Consider the following 23,442-nt stretch of genomic DNA (forward strand, 5'->3'; position numbering starts at 1 on the left):
TACAGAGGTTTCATCTCCATCCCAGGGCTAACACATTCACAGTTGCAGGGGTTTGAACCTAGGACCTTCTTGTCATAGTGCTAACCACTACACCACTGTGTCCCCCCCAGGTTACTGTTACTAAAAAATTGATTTCTAGTTTGTAAAATGAACCACAATAGAAATATTTTTAATTCCTTCTGTAGGTGCTCTATTTGGTGTTTTTGTTGGGTGTTGGAATCTATTAACTTCTCTAAATATATAACTTTACATACTGTGTAAAGCAAACAAACCAACATCCTGACAAAGATTGGAAATACTCTGAACACTTTGCCACTGAAAAATATTAGAAAAAGACGACCGAAATCACACAGAGCTGGTTTCAAGTGTTTTGAGCTGAAGAAGATTGGGTAATGCTGCAAAATAAAATAATAATGTGTGTGTGTGTGGGGGGGGGGTCATTAAGACTCGGATACAATGAGTCTATCATATTTCTTATAGAAAGAATAAATAGAAATGAATATATGTCGTAAGTTTGCAACAAAAATAAAAATTCTGTACAAAAATCACACAAGAGGGACGTGATGGTAACAACAAGTCAGAGGAAGAAGCTGTTCGTTCTCCTTTTACCTCTCTCTCAAAGAAAACATCTGACTGTACCTGTGAAAAGCGAGAGTGCATTCACCAGAAATGCTGCCTATTTTTTTTGTCTGGTTTGTTTGATAATGGGCAAGTTACAGTTTATCAGCGTTTTGACTGAAAACATCTGTGTCTGTGGCCAAACATGGTACTGAGTAAAGAACAAACCAAACAGTAAGATGCAAAACCTGAACGTTAAGCCTCCAAAATGCTAAAAAGCTTTGCAGGGCTGAGGGGACCCATATGGAAAAGAAATAGTAAAAACTTATATGTGATTACTCATGAAAGTGGCCACTTTCTCATTACTTTCATATATTGTTTTAGTAAGTATCCAAAACATACAAGTTTCATTATATAATTTTTCAAGGGATCTTATATCTGTTTTCACTCTTATATGCTTTTCATACAAGTTTCACACAAGACAGATACAAACTTTATAAGATTTATATATATCTTTTCCATATGGGGAACCGCAGGGTTTGATGATACTTTTCAGTGAATTTGTCACCGTGAAGTGGCAACCTCTGAGGATGCAACAATAAAGGCAACACAGAAGGTGGCATTAACTGGCAGCTCCCCGAATGGCAGTTTGCTTGAAAAATGAGTCAGTGCCCACAGACTTCTCCAAATTTAGAGCAGAAATTTCAAAACTAGCTTGTTCTCTGCAGATAATTTCGTCCTTTGTGACAATTGTACATGGGGTGAATTTTTATATGACTCACCCATTTAAAGCATTTGAAATTATACATGATTACGGATTTAATGCTTTGAGAGACAAGTGGATGGTGTCACTGCAGCTTACCAGAGCATTGCCAGGTCTCAGCTAACCTGAGTCACTGAACTGGACCTCTGCACTGTGTTTGTAGTTTTGGCACCTTCTGGAGAAATGTTCATCATTTAATAGTCCCAAAAATGGCTAACCAAGTTAGCCTATAACTTGGCACACCACCCTGAAACTCAAGGTTCACTCTTGCTACACCTGTTTCGTATAGTCAATCTAGTTCACTACAAGCAATTACTTTAATAACACACAAATAAATTTGTTTCATTGCTTTAAAAAGCATCACTGAGTACAGTTTTAAAGTCTTAGCTGATGGTTTTACTTACACCAGCGCCATCCTTTGGCCCAAAACATGCCCACTTGGAATTTTACCAGCTTTATAACGGCAGTTGTGTGCATTTTCTTCCACCTGCCTCTCCTAAGCTCTGCTCCTGCATTCAGGCTATAAAGACCTCTGAGGTGGATCAAAATCTCTGGACAGCTACTGATGTTAAGACAAAGGGGAGATGGAGATGCTTGAAGCTGTTTACAAGATCACATCCGCTGGGGGTGCCCTGACATTGGAACGACCTCAGAGTGCTGCATGAAGCCTGTCTTACTGCCGATTATACGGACAGACCAGCAACCGCCACAAACGCAGCCACAGACGCACCAGGATGCCCAGACAAAAAGCACAAAAACAGGCACCCACACAATAACACGCTGTATGGATGTCTCGACAACGCATGCGTGTGCAGACGAGCACACACGTGCATCATATTGGAAGCCCACTCTGCTAGATTGCTTTAATTCATTTAGCTTTGATTGGTGAAAGGTTTTTTTTTTTTTTTCCTCAAAATATCACCGCTGCTCCTGTTTGCAGCAACTTCACTGTAGCCTCGAGGAGGAATGGGTGGCGGTGCACCATTTTCAGCAGCAAATTGAATTTCAGTGGGTTGCATGGTGCGTATTTGGCTGATGGAGCATATCTAGAAGCTGTATATTTAGACTAATGCAGGTGCTGCAAGTCACAGATTGATTACCGGTTTAAAAATAAAACAGCTGTGTGCATCATGAAGTAGCAGGAGCAGCAACAGAAAACACTTGTGCATCAGAATAATGTCCTTGGATGGGGTGAAAAAAATTAAATCAAGTGACAAAAAGAGAGGGCGTCTGACACTTAAATATATTCAGACAAGTGTGTGTGCGTGTGCTGTATTAATTAATTTATTGAAACGGATTACAGTCCAGATTGAGGGCTCATTCATCCAGATCTCCGTAATATAATCTGCCTCTAAACATTTCATAGCGACTTATCTCTCTGAGCTCTCCCGCCGGGTGAGCGATATTTATTCTGTTGTGTCGGAGTCTTAGCTGCCTCTGTCAGGGCTGAGAAGGGGTTTATCTGCATCCAGCGGCAGTCGCAGCTGCGTTTGTGCTCCGTTACCACCCCCTTCCCTGCCAGCCCCTCCATCCCGCCCCCCTCTTTCGCTGGTCACACCACACTTCCTGTTAAATCCCATTACCAGAGCCAGACGCCCCTCTCTGCAATGTGTTACGGTCTTTGAGCTAAATCATAAATAGGCCAAGCTGTTGAGTACAGATGCTGCTGAAAATACTCTCGCTGTGTTCCCAAAATGTTTTTCAGTTTTTTTTCCCCCTTCCCACATTGGGATGTTTGGGGTGATGTCACTGTGTATGTCAGTCTGCACTTGTTCCAAAAATGCCCGAGTGTATTACGCAAACAGGCGTGTCAGAATACTCCATATTGTTGTGCTCCAACACTTGTTCCAAGACTGTAGTGAGACTGCAGCAGCAACATGAAAAATGAAATTTTCTCAGGGAAATTGAGTTGTCAGGATTTTGCCCCACATCTAAAAAAATAATAATAATAAGATATCGCCAACTTGTGATGCATTTTTAATTCTAAACAAATGCTATAAACACTTGTTGAACATAAACACTGTCGCACACAACTTCTGGGATACAACACAGACGGTAGCAGTTGATCGTTTCTTTATTTTCGAGGGTTATCGTTAGTTCCCAGTGTGATACCATTTTTCATTTTTAATGAGAGAGGAGCATAGACTGTGTAAAAGAATTGCCTTAGCCACAGTGATGCAACTCATTGGTTTTCAGCCTCTTGACCCTCAGCTGAAGAAAGTTTAGTAAACTGTAGGCATTAACTATACATTCAAGGACACAAATAAATGTAAGATACAAGTAAAACACCAGGATTTCACTCATTAAAACTGAAAATACAACTTCTTGGATGGTCTGTACCACACAACAAGCTAAAATATTCATATTACACCGATGATTTGACATGTTAGTTTGGAGCCAGCTCTATGTAAGCATTCGCTAATTGTGAAACCAGTTAGAACGAGTGGTTGTTGTTAAATTTGCAAGTTCAAAGTTGTGGAAGCCTGTTTCTCCACCTGCAAAAAACCAGGGGTCAGTCCTGGGAGGATATTTATGGAATAACTTCAACACTATTCTTATAATGTTAATGCCAGACATCATCTGGCTAATAAGAATTTGGTGAAATGTGAACATACTAACCCGTCCAACCACCAATTTAACATATCAAACTGAAACACTCAAACCCTACATAACTGTTTATCATAGTTTTATTTATTTTTTTATACTGTTTTAATTTGGTTGTACCTACATGGGCATTGTAAAGCACCGTGTGTACTTTGTTCTCGAAAAACACTATATTAATGAACCTTACTTAGTTACTTAATCCAGCAGACTAGTGCGCTGTCTCAGCTGGGGCTATCAAAAAAGCCACAGATAAAGATGGCTGCATCCCAAGACGACTCTATTCACCAATCAAAACATTCCAGAGCAAATTCTGATGATGGGAATTTTTAGAATTTGTCGACTAAAATTTAAAGAAATGTCTCGGGACTTGCTGGATTGTACAGTCCAGTGTACCGACTCACTGAGGGTTTATAAGAGTGGAGATGTTATTTTTCAAAAATCAGCTTTTTGTGTCTTCTCTTTTTAAGAACCTGTCGCCCAAACTCCTCCCTGACATCCTTAAAGTGTCACCTCTAAATTCCTGCCCCTCATATCTTGTGCTAAACCTTATCCTAACTCTGTCATCTTCAAATAAATCAAATCAAAGTTTTATCTGACCTCAAACTGCCAAAACAAATCCTAAATCTCATCTTAGTGCTCATTTATAATCCTTACCCAAGTGAAGCCTTTAAAAGAGATTGAGAGGCTACATTGACCTCACTTTGATGATCTAAACTCAAGGTGCTTCTCAAAGATAGAACGGCCCACTATGAGCACACACATATATAACTTTAGTTGCCACATACATTTCAGATGTCATTCAGGGGTGATTTATGTGGAGCTGGAGTAAAGTAAGGAAATGTGGAAGAAAGAAAGAAGCAAGAAGGGAGTAAAACGGGATTAGGGAGTCCAGGAGGGAGGTACATGAGAAGGCCAGTGAAATACAGACTGGCAGTCAGTCAGTCAGGGCCTGCAGCGACTGCTTCACTCGGTCCCACCAGAGTAACGACTGTGTAACTACAATCTGCTAATCCTGCAGGCTGGCAGAGGTCCAAGTAAAAACCAGCAGCACCAGTAATGCAGCCAGTTCTCACACCAGCTGGATCTGCCTGCCAGACTGCATGCTGCTCCTGCGTGACTGCATGACTGTGAAAATGTGGCAGAGCTTTCAGGAGGCACAATTAATCTCAGTGGTTGAATCAAATTTTAAAAAGTAGAGCAACAGTCATTCACACTATCAGGGAGCAGTAAAAGGTCTTTTAGAGGTGCAGATAATTATTTCCATTATGGAATAACGTGGTGATTATTGGAGCTAAATATTTGGTCTTTGCCGGTCCACGTATCCCACACCAGGTGGGGAATGATTACTGCCTCAGGTGGAGGAGTTTAACTATCTTGGAGAAGTATTGTTGTTCATTTCATGTTATTGATCCTTAATAACTGGAAAATTTCAGCAGGGAACTTTGAGTTAGCGTGATGCTGTAGTGTGGTCGGGATATTGTCTGGTGACGGGTTGTGATTAAAGTTTGAAATCAGCAGGTGTGGAGAAAGAAGTGTTTGCCAGATCTCCGCAGCTTGAAGCTTTATTAGTGATTATTTGCATAACACACCTGAATCTCAGTTCAAAAGGTCTCCACACACCATAAAATTGCCCTGTCCACGTACAGATCTGTGATATGAGTTTTAACACGATTTTTATTTTTATTTTTTAACACAAAGTTTTTGCACGCTCGAATTTTAAAGTGACTACAAAAACATATCAATAGCTGCACTGGCGTTATTTTGAGGATTTGGTAATTTCAGAAGAAGCAACATCAATTTGTCAATTGTAGCGTCGGATTTATGGAACCATGAGTGGAGTGCCAAGTTATCAGTTAAAGTTAGAAATGGGATTGAAAATGGCCTTCATTTATAGGACACTTGGTTAACAAACTGCTCCTATAAACTATACAGGTGCAATGCATTGATACTGATACCTGCTGATGGCTTTGAAGCAACATATAAATAAAATATTACAATTTAATTCACCAAACTTCTGTGTCTATGAGCATGGCTCGCAGTGTCAGATAACTACAATAAAACAACAGTTATAGCCAAGAGGTCAGCTACCTGCCTAGTGGGAACCTACTTGCCAGTAAAAACAGCCATGCCTTTAATAATTCAAAATTTAAGCTGTAATAAAATTCAAATGGGTATTTTATTAGAAGGAAATCAACCTTTATAGTTTTCATGAAGGAAAGAATTAACGAAAAATGTTTATTTATGCTCTAAAGTTGTACTTCAGTGTTGTCTTCTTTCAGCCCTGAAGTTTCCCGCTTCTATGACCCACTTGAAGCCAAAAAACTAACAGCTCAAAAAAAACCAAACCCTGTTACTTCAGTTTTCGTCATTAGATTAGAAGAATAACAATGCCATACAGATATCTGACGTTTAAATGACTACTCACTGTTAATGTATGTAATATAAGGTCTGTTTGTGCAGTTATATTTGCAAGCGAATCGCAGATGAGTGTCTTTGAGTTACTTGATCACGTTGTTGTTTCTCTGACTCTCACATTGGCTTGTGTGTAGAATAAACGGGGATCCCTGACAATGGCAGTCTGAGGAGCTTTGTACAAGATGCTGTCTAATCCGCTGTCTCCCCAGAGAGATTAGCCCCGTCACCAGGGTGGGGAATTAAACCACGGCTGGTGTTGGAGAGACCCTGAAAACAAAGCTGAAGTGAGACCCGAGGGGCTGTGGGGGTGCAGATGCACAATTTTGATGCAGCTGATCAATAAATAAAGTAAACTATGAATCTGTCAGTAATTGTTGTATTTAAAGAAAATGGATTTCTGAGAAACATTGAGGTCTGGTTGTAGGGAAAGATCAGAAGAGGTGTAGTTTCCTTCAAGGGCAAACTGTCATCTTCAGTCATTTTGACATTTAGCTTTTTCCAGTGTCTAAAAAAATCAGTTTGACAAATTAAATTTAGGGACATATTTAAGAAATCTGTCTTTTTTCCGAGGGAAACCCAGACAGTTGGTGCCACAGTTCGATCAAACAATCAGATCTTGTAAAGGCAGCAGGCCAAGGTTACTCAGCCTATAGAGAAAATGTTTTTTTTTTTTTGGAGAACAGCAGCTCGGAGGTCAAAATGGACTGAGACTGTGGAGAGAGCAACGGGAGCAGATAAAGAAACATGTTGATAAAGGGAATCGTACAGCAGTTAGGAAATGAAACAAAACTATAAAGCTCTTTTGAGCAGCAACAGAGAAATGTGTCTCATCTGTGCCCTGCTTGAACTTCTCTGCACGCAAACCTTATAAAATAAAATAAAGTTTAAAATCAAAACAGTATTTTCATTCAAATTTGTCACGGAAAGCAGCAGACACAGACGTCTCTCTGTAACCGTTGCCGCCTGCAGTTTGGTTATGCTCATTTTTGCGCCACCGTTTCTAAGCGGGCGCTCCCTTCCTGTCGCCGAGCCAGCGACTGAGTCAAGGTCCGTTCTTGCTCTGGGCAAAACAGGTTCTCCCTCACACTTTCCATCCGTCTGGCCATGAATGATTCACACTGTCCTTCTGGTCTGTTTAGGATGGCAACAGAGCTTCTGCAGGGAAGAATCTGCTGTATGCCAAGTGAAATGAGAGTGAGTGAGTGTGTGCTGAAAGAGGAGTAGCCAACACTGATTCTGCTCATTGAGCTATTGCACATCTTTGGTGGGCAGGACAAAAAAATCAGTTTCGTTCAATTCAAATGACATGTTCATCCCACCAGTGAACATCCCTCGTGCACCTTTCAATCTCTGCTACGTGATTCGACATGAATATGCGATTGGTTAATTTTAGGTTAATGCAATGGTTTGCAAGCTTTGGTGCTTCAAACCACTAAAGGTTGGATTTTGATCAGCAGTGGATGAGTGGAGCTAACAGACCATCTCACTCAAGCTTGCAATCAGAGTAAAGCAAAAACAGTTTTCCCAAAAAATGAATAAGAGGAAGCAATATGCTTAAAAACTCTTGTTGCAGTCGACTGCAGTGAGTGACTGTGCTGCTGCTTAGCTCGACCCCAGTGCAGTATTTTTCATCAGTGACCTGCAGTGGTTTATATCAGACAATTGGCACTATATAATGTATATATACAATATGTGCCTTTCTGAAGACTAAGGAGTATTAAAATTGTTGTGACAACATGTCACATTTACAGTTGTGGTCAAAAGGTCAAAAATCTGGAGCATGACTATCGTGGGCTTTAATCGTCTTTTAAACACCTTTAATTACTTTAAAATTAAAGATGTTTAGCACTTCAGCACTTTGCGAGACACTTGATGTCTTTTAAATGTGCTAAATAAAGATGACTTGACTTGAAAATAAGATACGGGTGCACAACTTTTGAATTTATTTTGGATTTTCTCTAATCCGCACACAGTTAAAAGTATACATACAGGCTCAAATATACACATACGTACACCTCCGCTGACACAATAGTCCTGGAACATATTCGAAATATGTAATAATCTATTTGATGAGAGACTTTAAGATGCTCGAGTTGGTTTAAAAAAACCCATGAAGACGTTTCACCTCTCATCTGAGAAATCGCTTTCTTTCCGAGCTCCTTAGACTACCATGACCTGGATGACAAGAACCTACACAGAGATGTGTGATTATGACTGTGACATCAGAAATATTAATATCAAGTTATGCTTCCTAGAAAGGAAGCCATCCGTAGCCCAACTGATCATCAAACCTTTAAATAACCCTGCCGGGGCAGCAGTCTGCTCCTGGAAAAGGCTCTGCATTTATAGACGGGGATTTCTTCCTCCCTTTCTCTCTCTCGCTTCTCCTCCTCCTCTCCCTTTCCCCCTCTCTGTGATAATTTATCTTGCCCCAGTCTGATAGAGCTGTAGCTGATGTAAGAAAGTGACTTGATAAAAAATGAATGATTTTATTAGTCAGTAAGACTAAGCTGGCGTGTAGAAGGCCCTGTTTTATCCAGGCTTTGCGTGCGATGCCTACTGTTGTATTAGCTACAGGACAGATTTCCCCACTGGACGGGCAGATGCTTTCCCCTCCGAGCGTCGTGGATGCACCATGTGTCACTGAATCTGAGCCGGGATAAGACGTCTGTCACACTGAGCTATGAATGGGATCTAAAGCACCCTGGTGCATCATACATGACAGACATTAAACCGCCTTTATCTGAATTCTCAAGTTTTCTGAGTTGAATAAAAAGCAGAATCGTCTCAAGGGGCATTTTAGTTTATTCATATAAATCATATATATTGTCTGTTCAATCTGCCGCTCCATTCAACCACAGAAAGAGTGACATGCTAGCCAGATGTTAGCCTTGGATGCAGGCTATTACCAGGACAGTCTCTGACAGTAATTATGTCATGATGTGCAATGTGATCTAAAGTAAACACTTCCTTATTAGATCTAGCTTTGACCTGATGATGCCAATGTTATATAACACATGCAGATAGATTAATGCGCTTCTTTTTTCCAGAGTCTTCTTCACATTAGGGAGTTGGCATACACATTAGCAAACGCCATCATCATGATTGTCTATATAAACACTGGCATCGTGATTTATGGAAATATCAATAGAGCTGCAGAGATCCTCCCTAATAGCCTTCTTATGTCTTTATCACTCTGCTTTAATGTTGGCATGTTTTAAAAATTTCTTTCCTTTTGTGCAGCAGTGAAGAAGTTTGTTTCTGATGAGGCGTTTCTTCTGTTTTGCTCTTTTACAGACTGCACTGAGGCGACGAGGTAGCAGGGAAACATTTAAAGACAAAAAATCCACAAGTCAGGTAAATAAGAAAAAGATGTCAGTGTTACTCACTCTGCAGAAAGAGAATAAGGCACTTTTTTCAACCCTTTACAGGCGTGGATTAGCAGATTTAAAGAGAAAAGCAGCTTTGATAAAATTAAAGAAAAAAACACATCCTGAAGGTGGAAACAAAGAAATCACAACAAGAGGAAAGAAAATAGAAAAATAAGTGTGAAGTCAAAAGTTTAAAATGAGAAACCGTAAGTGAAGATAACAGGAAAACAACCAGGCTGCAACATTTAAGCTGAGCCTTCGGCAGAACATTTACTGTAGCCCACTTACTGCTTTTATCCAGTTCAATAAATGTACTGTTGCCTTCTGGGCTAAATTATGTATTGCAGTGATTTCCAACCTTTTTTTCAGTCTGTGTTTAGTCATTTTGGTACATTTTGTAGTCATACGTCCATTTGAAGGCAGTAAAAGTTACGAAAACCGCAATAGAATAGAATAAGATAAAATAGAATTACATACTATACAACACGAATAAAAATAAAATGCTCTGTTATAGTAGGAAAAAATTGCTCTTGGACTGGATTGGAACTTTTATTGGATGTTTTTAGACAATAACAAAAGTATGAGACGACAGCAGCTTTACTGTCATTTTTATTTCATTAGGAGGACAGTGCGGACCTCAGGTGCCAGCTGCAGTTTGCCAAAGAGGAGTCCGGCCTCATGAGGAAAAAGATGGCCAAGCTCGGCCGTGAAAAGGATGAACTTGAGCAGGAGCTGCAAAAGTACAAATCAGTTTACGGGGACGTGGACAGTCCCCTTCCCCTGGCGGAGTGCTCTGGCGGCGGCCCTCACACCACTCGAGAAGCCGAGCTACGATTGCGTCTCAAGCTGGTGGAGGAGGAGGCTAACATTCTGGGCAGAAAGATTGTGGAGCTGGAGGTGGAGAACCGCAGCTTAAGAGCGGAGAATGAAGACATTCGCTGTCAGTATGAAAGAGACTGCTTTGGGCGCGAGCCTTTCTCCAGCATGCCCTCGTCTCCATATGGCGGCGATGCGCTGGAGTCGGCCAGTGAGCTTCGTCGCCATCTCCAGTTTGTCGAGGAGGAGGCTGAGCTGTTGCGCCGCTCCATCTCAGAGATTGAGGACCACAATAGGCAGCTTACGTCTGAACTCAATCGCTTCAAATTTGGTCCAAGCAGCACCTCTGGGGCCGTTGGTGAAGAAGGCAGTGAGGGGGTACTGTTTAAACCCGGGAACGGGGGCACGGGTAATGGCTCCAGTAGTGGGATGTTGATGGAGGAGCTTAAATCAGCCAGGATGCAGATCAACGAGCTGAGCGGAAAGGTGATGAAGCTGCAATATGAGAACCGTGTCCTCATGTCTAATGTCCAGCGCTGTGACCTGGCTGCACACTTGGGCCTGCGAACCGGCAGCCCTCGAGACAGCGATGCGGAGAGTGATGCGGGCCGGCGAGAAGCTGCGGAGGATGAGGAAGCAGGGCGACTTCTCCTCCTCCAACCGAAGAGAGAAGGACCTATTGGAGGTGAGAGTGACTCTGAAGATCTGTTTGAGAAAACAGCGACCACCTCGGGGTTTGGAAGCATCAAACCATCAGATGGCAGCGAGCTCAGTGCCACTGAACTGGCCAATCGTAGAAGGGAAGAGCGGGAGTCATTCGCTAATGTGAAGCGAGAGGCAGAAAGGCTCGGGAAGACAGTGGACCGTTTGATCACGGACACTGACAGCCTGATCTTTGAGGGCAGGCTCCTGGTGACGACAGGAGAGAGCCTCGAAGGCGGGGCAGCCTCTGGATCCAAACCAGACACTCAAGTCCTGGACACCATTAACACCCGCATGAAGGCTTTCCGCACTGAGCTGCACATCTTTATGGAGAAGCTGGACCACATAGGGGAGGGGCTGAGAGAAAGGACAGATGATCTGTCACCCATGCCAAACCTCACAGAGTCCAGCAGCTTCCTGTCCACCGTCACCTCCATGTCTCGTGACTCTCCCATTGGCACGTTTGGCAGAGACCTGGTGACCGACTTCCAGGTAAGTTCAATGGATAGCCTTCTTCTGACCTTTTCAATGCCTTTCTGTACTGTAAGGTGACATGTTTTGGTACACAGAGATGTTCTTTTCACTTTTGTTTGTCCAAAAAGAAAAATGTCTCGTGTTCTATAAAAATTGTGAATAAGAACATCAATTAGCATTAAATCTCCTGATTATTCCAGACAATCTTAAGCTTATGAGAAGCAGATATCAAGGCTTCGTTAACTTGAAAAGCAGTAGGAAACATTAAATTGTCCAAAAAATGACTTTAACTAGCAGGCAAAATTAAGATGGGTACGAGTATATCCAGTGGTATATTGTAAATGTGAGAATTCATTTAGGTTTGAGTTAAATGTCCCTAAGTGTGCATTCATTAGTACACATTTATGGCCAAAATAAACTAAATGAGAGTCCAAGTCAGCAGAAAAAGCATCTCTAATTAAAGGTGCAGCTCTAATTGGCGGCTCATCTTTAGCAGGACACACACTGCACAGCCGTGCCTGTCAAAAGGAATCTCATTAAAGAAAAACGGCGTGAAGGATGGGTTCGGACTTTTTCATTGTCTATCTTCATATAATGCTCGTATGTTGAGTTATGAGAGTGAAGGCCCAATATAATCTTTCAACTCCAATGTAAGAAATGAGGGGTAAAATGTAGGAAAAGTTCCTGTTCTGTGTAAAAATCTGCTTATGAAATCTGCGCATGAAAACTTTGGGGAGTTCTGCTGCCGCTGTGGCTGCTTCATATTCTCGGCTCAAGGCTAAATGAGCTGCCACCAGCGTACCACACAGGATGGGTCGTAGAGAAGACACTTTTACATTCACTATCTTGGGTGCATAAGTATGTTCATACTGACAAGTGAGACTGCATGAAGTGCTCTAAAAGTACGTGGCTAGTACTCATGACCGGCATAAAGCTTTGTGTGGAACTCTCGCGTTGGTCGCCACGGTTGCATATTTGGAAAAAGAGAGAATCTTCAAATATTTATCAGACAAACCGAGGACATGTGGGGTTTCAGAAAGGAGATGACAGTGCCAGCTAGTCATTGTTTAATATTTGTGTGTCAAATTGTTTCCTTCACCATAGAAGAATTTAATATTAATTCTTATGTGAAGCTCGACAAGTTGCAAACATTCACAAGACATGACGCTAGACGACAGTTGTGGTCAGAGTTCTCTCTTGTCATTTCCAGTAAGTGCAGAACTTTGTTAAACCCTGTCAACATTCATACAGTGCATCACGTGTCTGCCTAGTAAACTATGCACAGTGTATATATAGTTTATATACTAACTAGGGGAACTATAGTGTCCAATTTGGGGAAACAGTGTCTCTCTCTAATTGCATTAAAGTACTATTTGAGTACTTTTAACTGGTTGAAAAAATGTCTTACGAAGACCCAGTACAGACTAAATTTGATAACGTTGATTCCTGAAGCTTTTTGCATAGAGTGAGTAATGGATGTTATATTTTTGTAGTGTGGTTTGGGTTAGTGCAGGTTTAAAATGGTAGTAAACGGGAGGTAGGGAAAGCAAAAGCCTTCATCTGCTATCTTTGGGTATTTATCTTGTTGATTTTCAGTATCATTGAATCCTCCGGCCTGTTTACATTTAGTTTTGAAATATGTCTTGGAAGGTCAGATCATAAGTGGGCAGTGGTTAGTACCAGTGTAGATGTAGATGAGACGCTTTGTGATATGATAGCTTTTGTGTTTTGGCTAGGCCACAAATCTATTGGCGTATTAATTCTAATGCGTCCTTCAACATTTTCCAAGGCAGAAATTAGGTTCCCCGCTAATTTCAATAGTTGGAACAGTTCGTTTAGCATTTTATTTTCTATGCTAGGACTTGCAACACAAATTGGGCACCTGATTGGTGTACAGGGACCTTTAACCTCTAGTGCCAGTATTCACAAAGTGTAGGCCAATGACAGCCTTTGCTTGGTGCATCAAGATAGGAAATAATGAGCTTCGTGTCATACTACACCAATTCAAAACAAGATTAAGAGAATTTGAACTGTTCTGTTTTATATGTCATAGCACTCTAATCCTTGGTACCTGAATACAGTTGATGTAAATAAATGCCATAGGTAATGAATAAAAAATATAAAACTGTAAAAGAATTGTAATTACAACCATAAACCACCACTCTGGAATGATTTGTTACAAGTAGAGTGAGGGGAGTTTTCGCAAATGTTAGGCAAATATGTAAACCACTACACTGCAGCTCTTGGCTCCCTAAATTGGACCTCCGTCCTTGACAACCTGTTTATGACTTGGACAGTAATAAAACACCTGAGAGGCACATGATAAACAAATGCCCAAGATGGATTTTAAAACAAAGTGTAAACAGGCTCTCTGATTCTTTAGATTAAACACGAGATATCAAAAGTTACCTAAGAGACAATGAGCTTGTTGCAGACAGACGTTTGGCAGTTAAATGCTTTGAAGCATCTCAACTGGTCAACCAGCAACAAGGAAACTGAGCTAAGGGTTAGATAAACTGGAAAAGATCCGAACCGTAAGCTTTAAAGGAAGATTGAGATTGAGGGCCTTAATAAACCTCCAGGGCTTTAGTAACACACAGCGTCAGGCCCCACACTCACCCCAGCTCGACCACACTGGCACCACCGCCACCCCTCCCCAGACCCACTGCCACCACCATTGCTTCCTGCTGCTGCTGTTGCTGCTGCTTTCACATCTGCATCTTCATGCACATCCTCATAGCCAGAAGCCCTGCCTGCCTGCCTGCCTCCCTCTCCATGCACTCACTGTCTGCAGCTGCCCTGCTTTCAGTCAGCCAAGGCCAAAGGAGAGTGGCTGGCTTAAGAGGGTGCTTGAAAGGGTGCTTGGTGTGAATGGAGTAAGTACTAAAGGAGTTTAGCAGCTTCTTCCACTTGGCCCGACTTTCTTGACACTACAAATTGCCGCATGAAGTTCAGTTGGTATTTTTCTCTTTATAGCTCCGCTGCACGATACTATCATTACTGTGACTCATTATGACACAAAAATGGTGTAGCTGTTATGTTTGCACAACATATCATCACGCATACACAGACACACGTGGGATTGGATACTCCATGGTGTTGTCAAGGAGACGAGCCATAAAAATGTGTGCACTCACTAAAATAACCTGTGCTAGACCAAAAAAAGAGTCTGAAACGTTGTTGCATGGCAGTGTGAGTTGCCTGTGGAAGAACCTCGCTGGCTGGCATCCTGCTTTCTGTCCTTGTTTTATCGCGTCCTTGTTTTATAGTGTAAATCAACATGTCAACATACAGTGTACTCTACCAAAGCAGGTTCATTATTCCTGTGCTGCATGATCAGGCCGACATCTTGGATGTCATTTCTAATTAGCCAGACTGTCGTATGGAATAAAACAATCAGCTCTTTAAACATCTCTCCCTTGAAGAACCCAGTGTGCTTTGTAGAGATAATAGAGTGAAGCTGCCTCCATACTCATTCTGTCCAAGGACTTGTTTCTGCTTTGCTCCTCTGCCTGTAGGATTCACTTGTTAGTCTGGGTGAAGCTGGGTGGGTTAGTTAAAGCTAACTGCTGAACTAACAACCTTGACTTGTTCCAAAAAAAGAAAAGAAAAAAGCCTTCAAGCACTGAGAGCTGCTGAAGGTGGATTAAGCTTGAGAATGTAATTAATGTAGTTAATGTGTGTGTAATAAATTTAAATATGAAGCTCTTTATAAAAGTGCATTCAGAAAGGAGTAAAAATAGGCATTTTCATGTAATTATTTTGTAATTTTTTTTGTAATTCTACCTGAAAATTATCATTAAAACGTCTCTTTATGACTAAGTATGTTGTGTCAATAAGAAGCATATTTAATGAATTATACAATTTAAGACGTGTTCTCAATTAAAACATTCATATGTATAAATTCACCCTTAAAAACACTGATTTTTTTTCCTACATTTAAACTAACCATCTCGGTATTTTCTCATTCTCAGATTTCTCTCAGTTATAATTATGACAATTTATCTATTTGAAAATATTTTTATCAACGTGATTTCCAAATTCCAAAAATGGCTCGGCAGTACTGAAATTTTGTAATAACATTGTGATAATGAAACCTCAATTATATTGAGAGCAAAACACTTAAAATGAAAAATGCAGGTTTTGTGATTATGGGAGTTTTATGATATTAAAATGTTATAATAAAAACAACAGCTTAGTTTGAATATATTCTTGTAATAATGACAAAAACCTCATATACTTATTTATGAGGTTCTGAAGAAGTTGTTCTTAACTTAGAAGATAGTTTCTGAATGATTCTCAAACACTCATGGAAAATATTGTCAACATTGCAAGATATAGAAAGAAAAACTATAAGAAATTAGAGCACATCCTGCATTAGGATCGCAACAGCTGTAACACCAATTATATCTCACACTGCAGCCATTTAAAATATTAAATGTTAAATATTCTCTAAACTTATTTGATATATAGAATAAAATGCATTAAAAGAGAGAGACTCTGTGACAGAGGCGTAAAGAGGGAAAAGGACCATGGGCCCCCTGGTGCCCCTTATTCAGTAATCATAAGATGGATCCCATCTATCTTTTGACCCCAGCTACCTATTTATTAAACTTTTGGGAACAACAATTTACAATGTTGCTGCATTTTTGCATTGACAAAACCCAAACAGACAAACACACATGACAAAATTCCCAAAGCTGCATTCGGGGGATTTCCTGCTAAAGTTTCGTTGGCAACGCTAAATTTTCGAAAGACGACACAGACTCACAAGGTGGAAACAATAAAAGTCGCTCTGTTGTAGCATATAAACTTACCATTGTTTTTTTTTCTTTGATAAATACCTTACCTCTTTGGTATGATGACTTAACTGCTTGCTAGTAGCAATATTACACTCAAAGAAATGTGTGAGCACTGCTACAAAGGAGGCAACTAGCATGTTGCTTCAAAAGCTTGACCGAAGCCTCCAATGACTTCAGTGTATTTTCAATGCTGTACTGTCTGAAAACAATGTGCATCATACAGGCTCAAGATGCAACTTCCCTTTAGTTTACTGCTTCTACGACACACACGGCTGTGCACGGGCATGTGTTGAAAACCTTTAGCGTGCTAGCTCTGCAGTTTGGCGCGGTATCTCTCAGCTGTTGGTTTGGACTCATGTATCCCTCATTGCATGCGCTTCATAACAAGTGTTTTGCATTCTTTTCCTCCCCGATTCCCTCTCTTTGTTCCTCTTTGTGTTCCCGCCAGATGTTTCAGCCCATGATTTTGTTCATCCTCATTCTCGTTCTCTTCTCATCTCTCTCATACGCCGTCATCTTTAAGTTGGTCTTCCTCTTTGCGCTCTTCTTCGTACTGTAGTCCGTTTGTTCTTCTCCACATCGTGTAGTCTGTTAGTCGATTATTACCCCCCCCCCCCCCCCTCGGCTTATCTTCTTTACCCATTTTCTGTTTTTGTTTTTCTCTGCCCGCTTTCTCGTCCCCCTCACACTGTTTGGTGTCTTCTGTCTTTGTTGTCCACAACCCACCTCACACATCTTTCCCTCTCCAATACCACCATCACCACCACCACCTGCACCCCGTATCCCGCACCTGTCACCCATCTCCCTAATCCCTTACACCCACCATCCACACGACCCCCCACCCCCTTTCCCCTCCCTTCCCTCTCCTTCCCTCTCCCCACCCCACGACACTCACAGTCCGGTCAGAGGGATGAGCTGGAGTGGCGTCTAGGACAGGAGCGAGGCGTGGAGCCCCAGAGCCAGGGTGGGGGCCAGGCCCAGAGCAGGGGAGCCACTGGACTCACTAGGTACCACAGGCCCCTGGCTTTAAAAGTAGAGGTCAGTGCCTCCTCCATCTCCCTTCTGCTAAGTCTGAACCATAAATCTGGACAGTTTTTCTTTTTCTTTTTTTTTTTGACCTGAACACTGTTTTTATATTACTCCATTGCCAACTGATTCAAATGCTCCGCAGGGTGAATAACTGTCAAGTGCAGCTCTGCAGGATGAATGTAAACTCCAAACAGCAACTCCAAAACTAACTCAAACATTTAGATCTCAACATATTGATATGTGCAAAGCTTTGAGACATCCTATTTACATATTTTATTTCCTCTCCTGAGAGTTGCAGCTCTCTATCTCCAGATTTTTCTAGCGCTAACCTGACACAGGTATTTAAGATACAATGAGTGCGGAGCTTACCTTTGAAATGGAAGTGATCTGTGCATGCCAGCTGATGATATCTGTTCTGTTACACCTGTGACATTGTTTGGTGATAGTCAGGGGTTTACAGTTTGGAGTTGATTTTTGGAGTTGACTCAAGTTGAACACTTAGGTACAGGTACAGGTCAAATGTAACGTTCGATTTCACAGATTACTTATAAATTAAAGAAAAAAAGCATAAGTTATGTTGATCCCTAACAAAGGCATCTTACATTACATCCAAATACACTCCAAATTTGGCTGATTGTAAATGACAGTGGGTTAAATTTGAACTGTCCAGAAGGCCTCTAAGTCCAGCATGTCTAGTGACACTCCAGCCACGGTCACTTCTTGATGAACACGATGTCACTTCATCCACTCGCTCTACTTCCACACTAAAATCCACTCCCACGGCTACTGATGTTCAATTTATTTTATTTCTCCTTTGGTTTCACATTTTCGTCTTTCTTTGAAAATTTGTATCACCCCTGGAAGTAGGTTTGATTACCGATAAAAGTTCAAAGGAGCTTGAAAACATTTTGCTCATTCATTGCAGCAGATTTGCTGATCCTGTATGCATCTGCGGGTGGGCGGGCAGTTTGTTGCTCTTTTAAACAGCAGCCGTGTACAACTGCAGTACATTAGGATGACTTGTTAGGCCTGTGTGTGTATTTAGTGTATTATAGCTGAATCTGCAGGCAGTGCACTCTGCAACGATGCCCTCTGGCTCTGGTTCATCACTACCAGTATTACTTTCGTGATTCAGCATATTTAATGTATGTAAAAGTGCAGCTGACACAGGGGAACCACAATACCCACACCCCTCCCCTCACACACACAGAAGATCAAAGACCTGAGCGCTACCAGCACACATCATCTCAGATCTGGTAGCTCGTTCGGTGACTCGGCTGATTAATAAACTGGCTGTGTAATCGCAGGACACCGTGATTCATAATCGCTGCCTCATGTTTGTGCTCATAGAGAAATTGCCGGTTGTTATGTAATGCAGAGCACTGGCAGCAGCGACAGCGATGTGACACACAACTATTACAGTTACAGTTATAGCACATTCGTGTGGATTTCTTTTTATCCCCGCGCTCTCTGCTGCAGTATAATCTGCGAGGTGCAGTGAATGAATGGGGAAAGCAGCTTGGATATGGCAGGATTAGCAGTGCACTGTTGGCCTGTGTGATTTGCATTTGACATTGGGCTGACAGGGAGGCGATCCAGGGTCAGTACACGCTGAACAGCTCAACTCGCTGTTGGAGGGTACAGTATAGTCCCAGCAAAGGATAGAGAAGAGAAATCGCATTATAAATTGCTGGAATTTCCAAATTGTCAGTCTGCAGTTTGGGGTATTTTTAGAGGGAAAGATGCGGATGTCTTATGAAAGAGCTGAAGACCGAAGACAAATCATCACATTCAAAACCATAAACATGGACATATCATTTCCCTAAGAGCATTTTTATCTCACTTGTAGTTAAACAAATTTTGCCAATTCCTTTTGCAGTTGGCATGTAATATTTTAGCTTTAATTTTTTTAGCACCACATTTTTTTCCAGCATTTTAATTATTTTAATGCACTTTATCACTTGGTAATTTTTGCAAGTTAGTTAATATTTAATTGGATATTAACTCATTTTCATATTTAAAGATGCGCTTTCAGAAAACTTTTACACAAAAGAATCAGTTCAACTGCAAATTCTCCATTTATTAGTGCATTAACAATTTTCGCATGTTTAGAAAGATTTATTTTGGAGATAGAAATCATTCTACACCTGCCCGATTAGACGTGAAGCAACTCTTTGGTAATTCACAAAAAAATGAAAAAGTCCAGTGCTTGAAATTTGATCATAAAGCTTTGATGCTGCTAAATAAAGAAACAGTCCAGCCTGAAATGAGCAGCATTAAATCCTAATCATTTCTCGAGATGCTGCTGAAGAAGCTTTAATGGGGTTTTTGCTTGCACAAAACTCGGATCTCATTTGAGGGTTTTTTTTTTTCCCCCTCATCTTCCTTGGCGAGTTTTTATTTTGCAGTGGATTGAAAATTATAAATATGATCAAGTAGAATAATCTCGCCCACAAATCCCTGTTTGACTTTCAATTATAGCTTCAAGACCGATCGTGAGACATCGGTATGTGTGTAAATTTATCCAGGGATATGGTTAAATAATTGTTTGCTGTGCTGTTGTGGGTTCAGCTCCGGGACACGCCTGCTTCTGACATCCAGTTTCGTCTGGATCACGAGCGAAGGATGAGGGCGACAACGGAGGAACGGGAGGCCGTCGCTTCTCTGCCTCAGGTACGGTTATTCAGTCTGAACGCCTTCAGAGAATGAGCGCAGGAGCAGCGGCATCACTCTTTGCTGGGTTTTCTATCTTTGCTGGCTGAGCAGAATTTTAAGTGCACGACACCATCTGATGGGAAAGAAAGTTTCAGTATTTTTATTGATTGATTGAATAGTTTTAGACCAACACTGATGTGATACAGTCTTCAGTATGCGTTATCAATGAAACTGCTCTTCATTTGATTCAAGTTTGAGTTTAATTCTACTTAGCTTTGCAACAAAATTTGTTTTTGTTCATAACTTTGTCTTTTTTTCCCTTATGTTTTGTATTCTTGGTACTTTATGATTCATCCCCAACTGTCTCTTGGGTAATTTGATTCCAAATCATCAAATTTCTGACCATTTTCTGCTCAACTGTCACCAATTTACATATAAACTTCATGGTCCAGAGTTTGATGATATGTACTGATTGGTGTGAAATTTTGGCTTTATATATCAGATACTTTTTAAGATATAGTTTTTGAAAAATTTCCAACACACACACAGATCTCAAAAACTATTGAACATAAAAACTTGAAGTTTTCACTGGCCTCTTTATTACCATCAAAATGAATCAGGATCCATAATCTGGCACATAATACATTTTCTTTTAAAAACAAGTTTGTGGATTGGCTGGTTAAAATGTGAAAAATTATTCCGATTTTTCAGTGCTGTAAAGCATTCTTGCAAAGCCTCATATTTGACGACACACTAAAGAAAAACTTCACACTGGAAAAGACGACTAGTGACAGTTTCTCAGGTGTATTTTACAATACCATAAAATAAAACATACGTTTTAGCATGCTGGAGTACAAAAACAAAGATATTAGTGGAAGGTCGAATCCAAATAAACAAAGATTTTATATGTATGTATGTATTTGATCTGTTTTGTTTATTTCACTATATGAATGGAGGTTTTTTTGCAGCAGGATGATGAGCGTTTACGTCTGGAGGCCCAGCGTGAGGGTCTGGAGCTGCAGGGCCTTCAGACTCACGAGGTGCCCTGGGCTCAGGAGAGAGCCATGCTGCAACAAGAGGTCCGCCTCTATAGACGCAACATCATCATCATCTACATGAAGCTCAGGTGGATCCTTATGCACTGGAGGCTCGGACGCAAGGAAGACTCTGGAGACGACGCGGTGCACCCAGAGGTGAGTCCGACAGGGGTTTTGTGGACTTACTTTTTACTTAAGCTTTTATCGATGAAATGATTCTCTTCATTTTTTGAGCGCTTTGACTCTTCATTGCACCAGAAACCAGACACAAGTGATGATGAAGCAAAGAAATAATTGTTAAAAAAAATAATAATTAGGGAATGAAAGGGAAAGGATCAAAGAGTTAAAGCAGGGAAAAAAAGTTTTTCTTCTTTTTTTTAACTTTTGCCCCGCAGCCAGCTGAGTCTGATGAATTTTTCAGTATTTTTCGCTTCACTCTCTTGTGGGGGACTTTGCACAGAATCCAGAAACAGTTGTTGGTTTTACCTTTGGCATCATCCATGAAGATGATCTGGTGCACAGAAGTCAGCATTTTGGATTCATTCCATTACTCTCATCATCCAGTGAGAATTAAAGGTAACCGTGGATATACTGAATAATAAATAAAGTTCCAGGAAGCTGTAGTTCAGTGCAGATATGCTGTCGGAGTAACCCAAATCTCTTAAAAATGCTGCAGATAAGGTGGGTTGTGGTTTAAGTCAATCATTAGGAACAACACGAGGAAAACGACAACAAACAAGTGACTCATCCTGATTCACTTCCAGCCCCGTGCCTCTTACTGGTGTGTACGTCCCACCTGCGATGGTTAATTGGTTGGCCGGCTGATTGAGCGACTCCATTAGTTGCTCACCTTGTTGATTCAGCGGTCGATGTTTTCCTTGTTATCTTCTCCTGCCCCTGGTTGATTAAACTCCTAATTTATAAGATTCATGTGTTTAGTTTTGTTTTTCTTAGATGAATACACTCACTGGATTACTCTATGCACCGCAGCCAGCAGCGATAACTTCTTTTCCTTTAATTTTCTCCTGATGGACAATTTATTTTCTTTCTTCGAATGAGCTGTTTTTGCATAATTCTGTGCTGCTGTTTCTAAATCCCTCGTTTTTTCTATCCTGACTCATCGAAGCCTAATTTGTGTACAGATGGTGGAGCAGCGAGTTACCAGCAGGTTTCTTTCTGTGTGTTTACATCGTCCTTATCTTACCTTGACCTTAAATCTTAATTAAACTTGATTTTTTTATATCCTTTAATCATCATAATACCCTCAAAGAGCTTTACAGTCCTTAGATTCAGAAACCGTAAAGCAAATTGATGCTTCTCACCTTTAAAAAACAAAAAAAGGTTGAAAAAAGAAAGAGCTGCTGAACTTATTTTGGTGTTTAGTCTGCAAAGGCTCAAGGCTGCTGAGACCATGTGTTTGAGATTGCGCTGGCTTTGTTGTTAGAATAACTTCAGTTTATTGACGCTAAACATGATCGGAGAGGAAAACTCTCCAATCACGTGGAGAGAATAATTAATCTACTCAAATTCAAGTAACTTCATTTATTCACAATTCTGTATTGAGAACATCTCATTTGCACATTGTCCTGTGTCAGGACACTTGAAACAAAAGCCATCCTAGTAAGAATAATAAATACACTCAAATTTACACCACCAATAGAAGATGGTGTAGTTGTGAATAAGTTTACTTTACTTTGAGCAAGTTTTACACAACTGTAAATCCTGGATGGGGTCAGCCTTCAATCAGAACATCCACCTGCAGGCTGGATAAGCCAAGGAATGAGTGTCCTCTAGCAAGACAGTGAACCTCAGATTGCCCTGATTGGTGAATGCAGGGTGTAGTGTGAACCATAAAAGGTTTAAATAGCATTAAAGAGCATTAAATATAATTTAAAAAGCATTAATATGGTATAAGTATAACACATGAAGAAATCAAATGAGTCAGCTTCAGTTGCTTCTGCTGTGTTTTTTCTGTCAGAGTGTCGAGAAACATTTGAAATATTTTGGATTTCTTTTGCTTGTTTCTTTTGGGTTTTTTGAGGATCTTCTGATTGATGCACTCCATAGACCTCAATGAATGATTTTTGCCTCTAGGCTGTTTCCCTGGAACAGAAAGCATAAAGAGCACTGCGATCCTCTAACTGACAGGGAAGGCCATACTACACTTCTGTACAAGTCACACTGAGAAGGCTGTGATATGTAACGTCTAAAGCACA

The 23,442-nt window shown here is 40.8% G+C and overlaps 1 protein-coding gene across 4 annotated transcripts in view; it reads left to right on the forward strand.

The window, feature by feature from the left end:
- Positions 1 to 23,442, forward strand: part of mtcl1 (microtubule crosslinking factor 1) — a 79,149-nt gene that overhangs the window by 28,839 nt on the left and 26,868 nt on the right. For 2 of the 4 annotated variants that reach the window (XM_085439908.1, XM_085439912.1), the window contains exons 4-8: positions 9,638 to 9,697; positions 10,333 to 11,721; positions 17,403 to 17,543; positions 20,106 to 20,207; positions 21,158 to 21,382. In XM_085439908.1, the coding sequence (XP_085296034.1) occupies positions 9,638 to 9,697; positions 10,333 to 11,721; positions 17,403 to 17,543; positions 20,106 to 20,207; positions 21,158 to 21,382 (1,917 nt within the window). The remainder of the gene's footprint in view (positions 1 to 9,637; positions 9,698 to 10,332; positions 11,722 to 17,402; positions 17,544 to 20,105; positions 20,208 to 21,157; positions 21,383 to 23,442) is intronic. The other 2 variants (XM_085439909.1, XM_085439910.1) reach the window with 2 other exon arrangements.

Source organism: Copadichromis virginalis, linkage group LG18, assembly GCF_057382275.1.
Source record: "Copadichromis virginalis isolate Kocher_CV1m ecotype Utaka linkage group LG18, C_Virginalis_male_GT1.1, whole genome shotgun sequence".
Lineage (NCBI taxonomy): Eukaryota > Metazoa > Chordata > Actinopteri > Cichliformes > Cichlidae > Copadichromis > Copadichromis virginalis.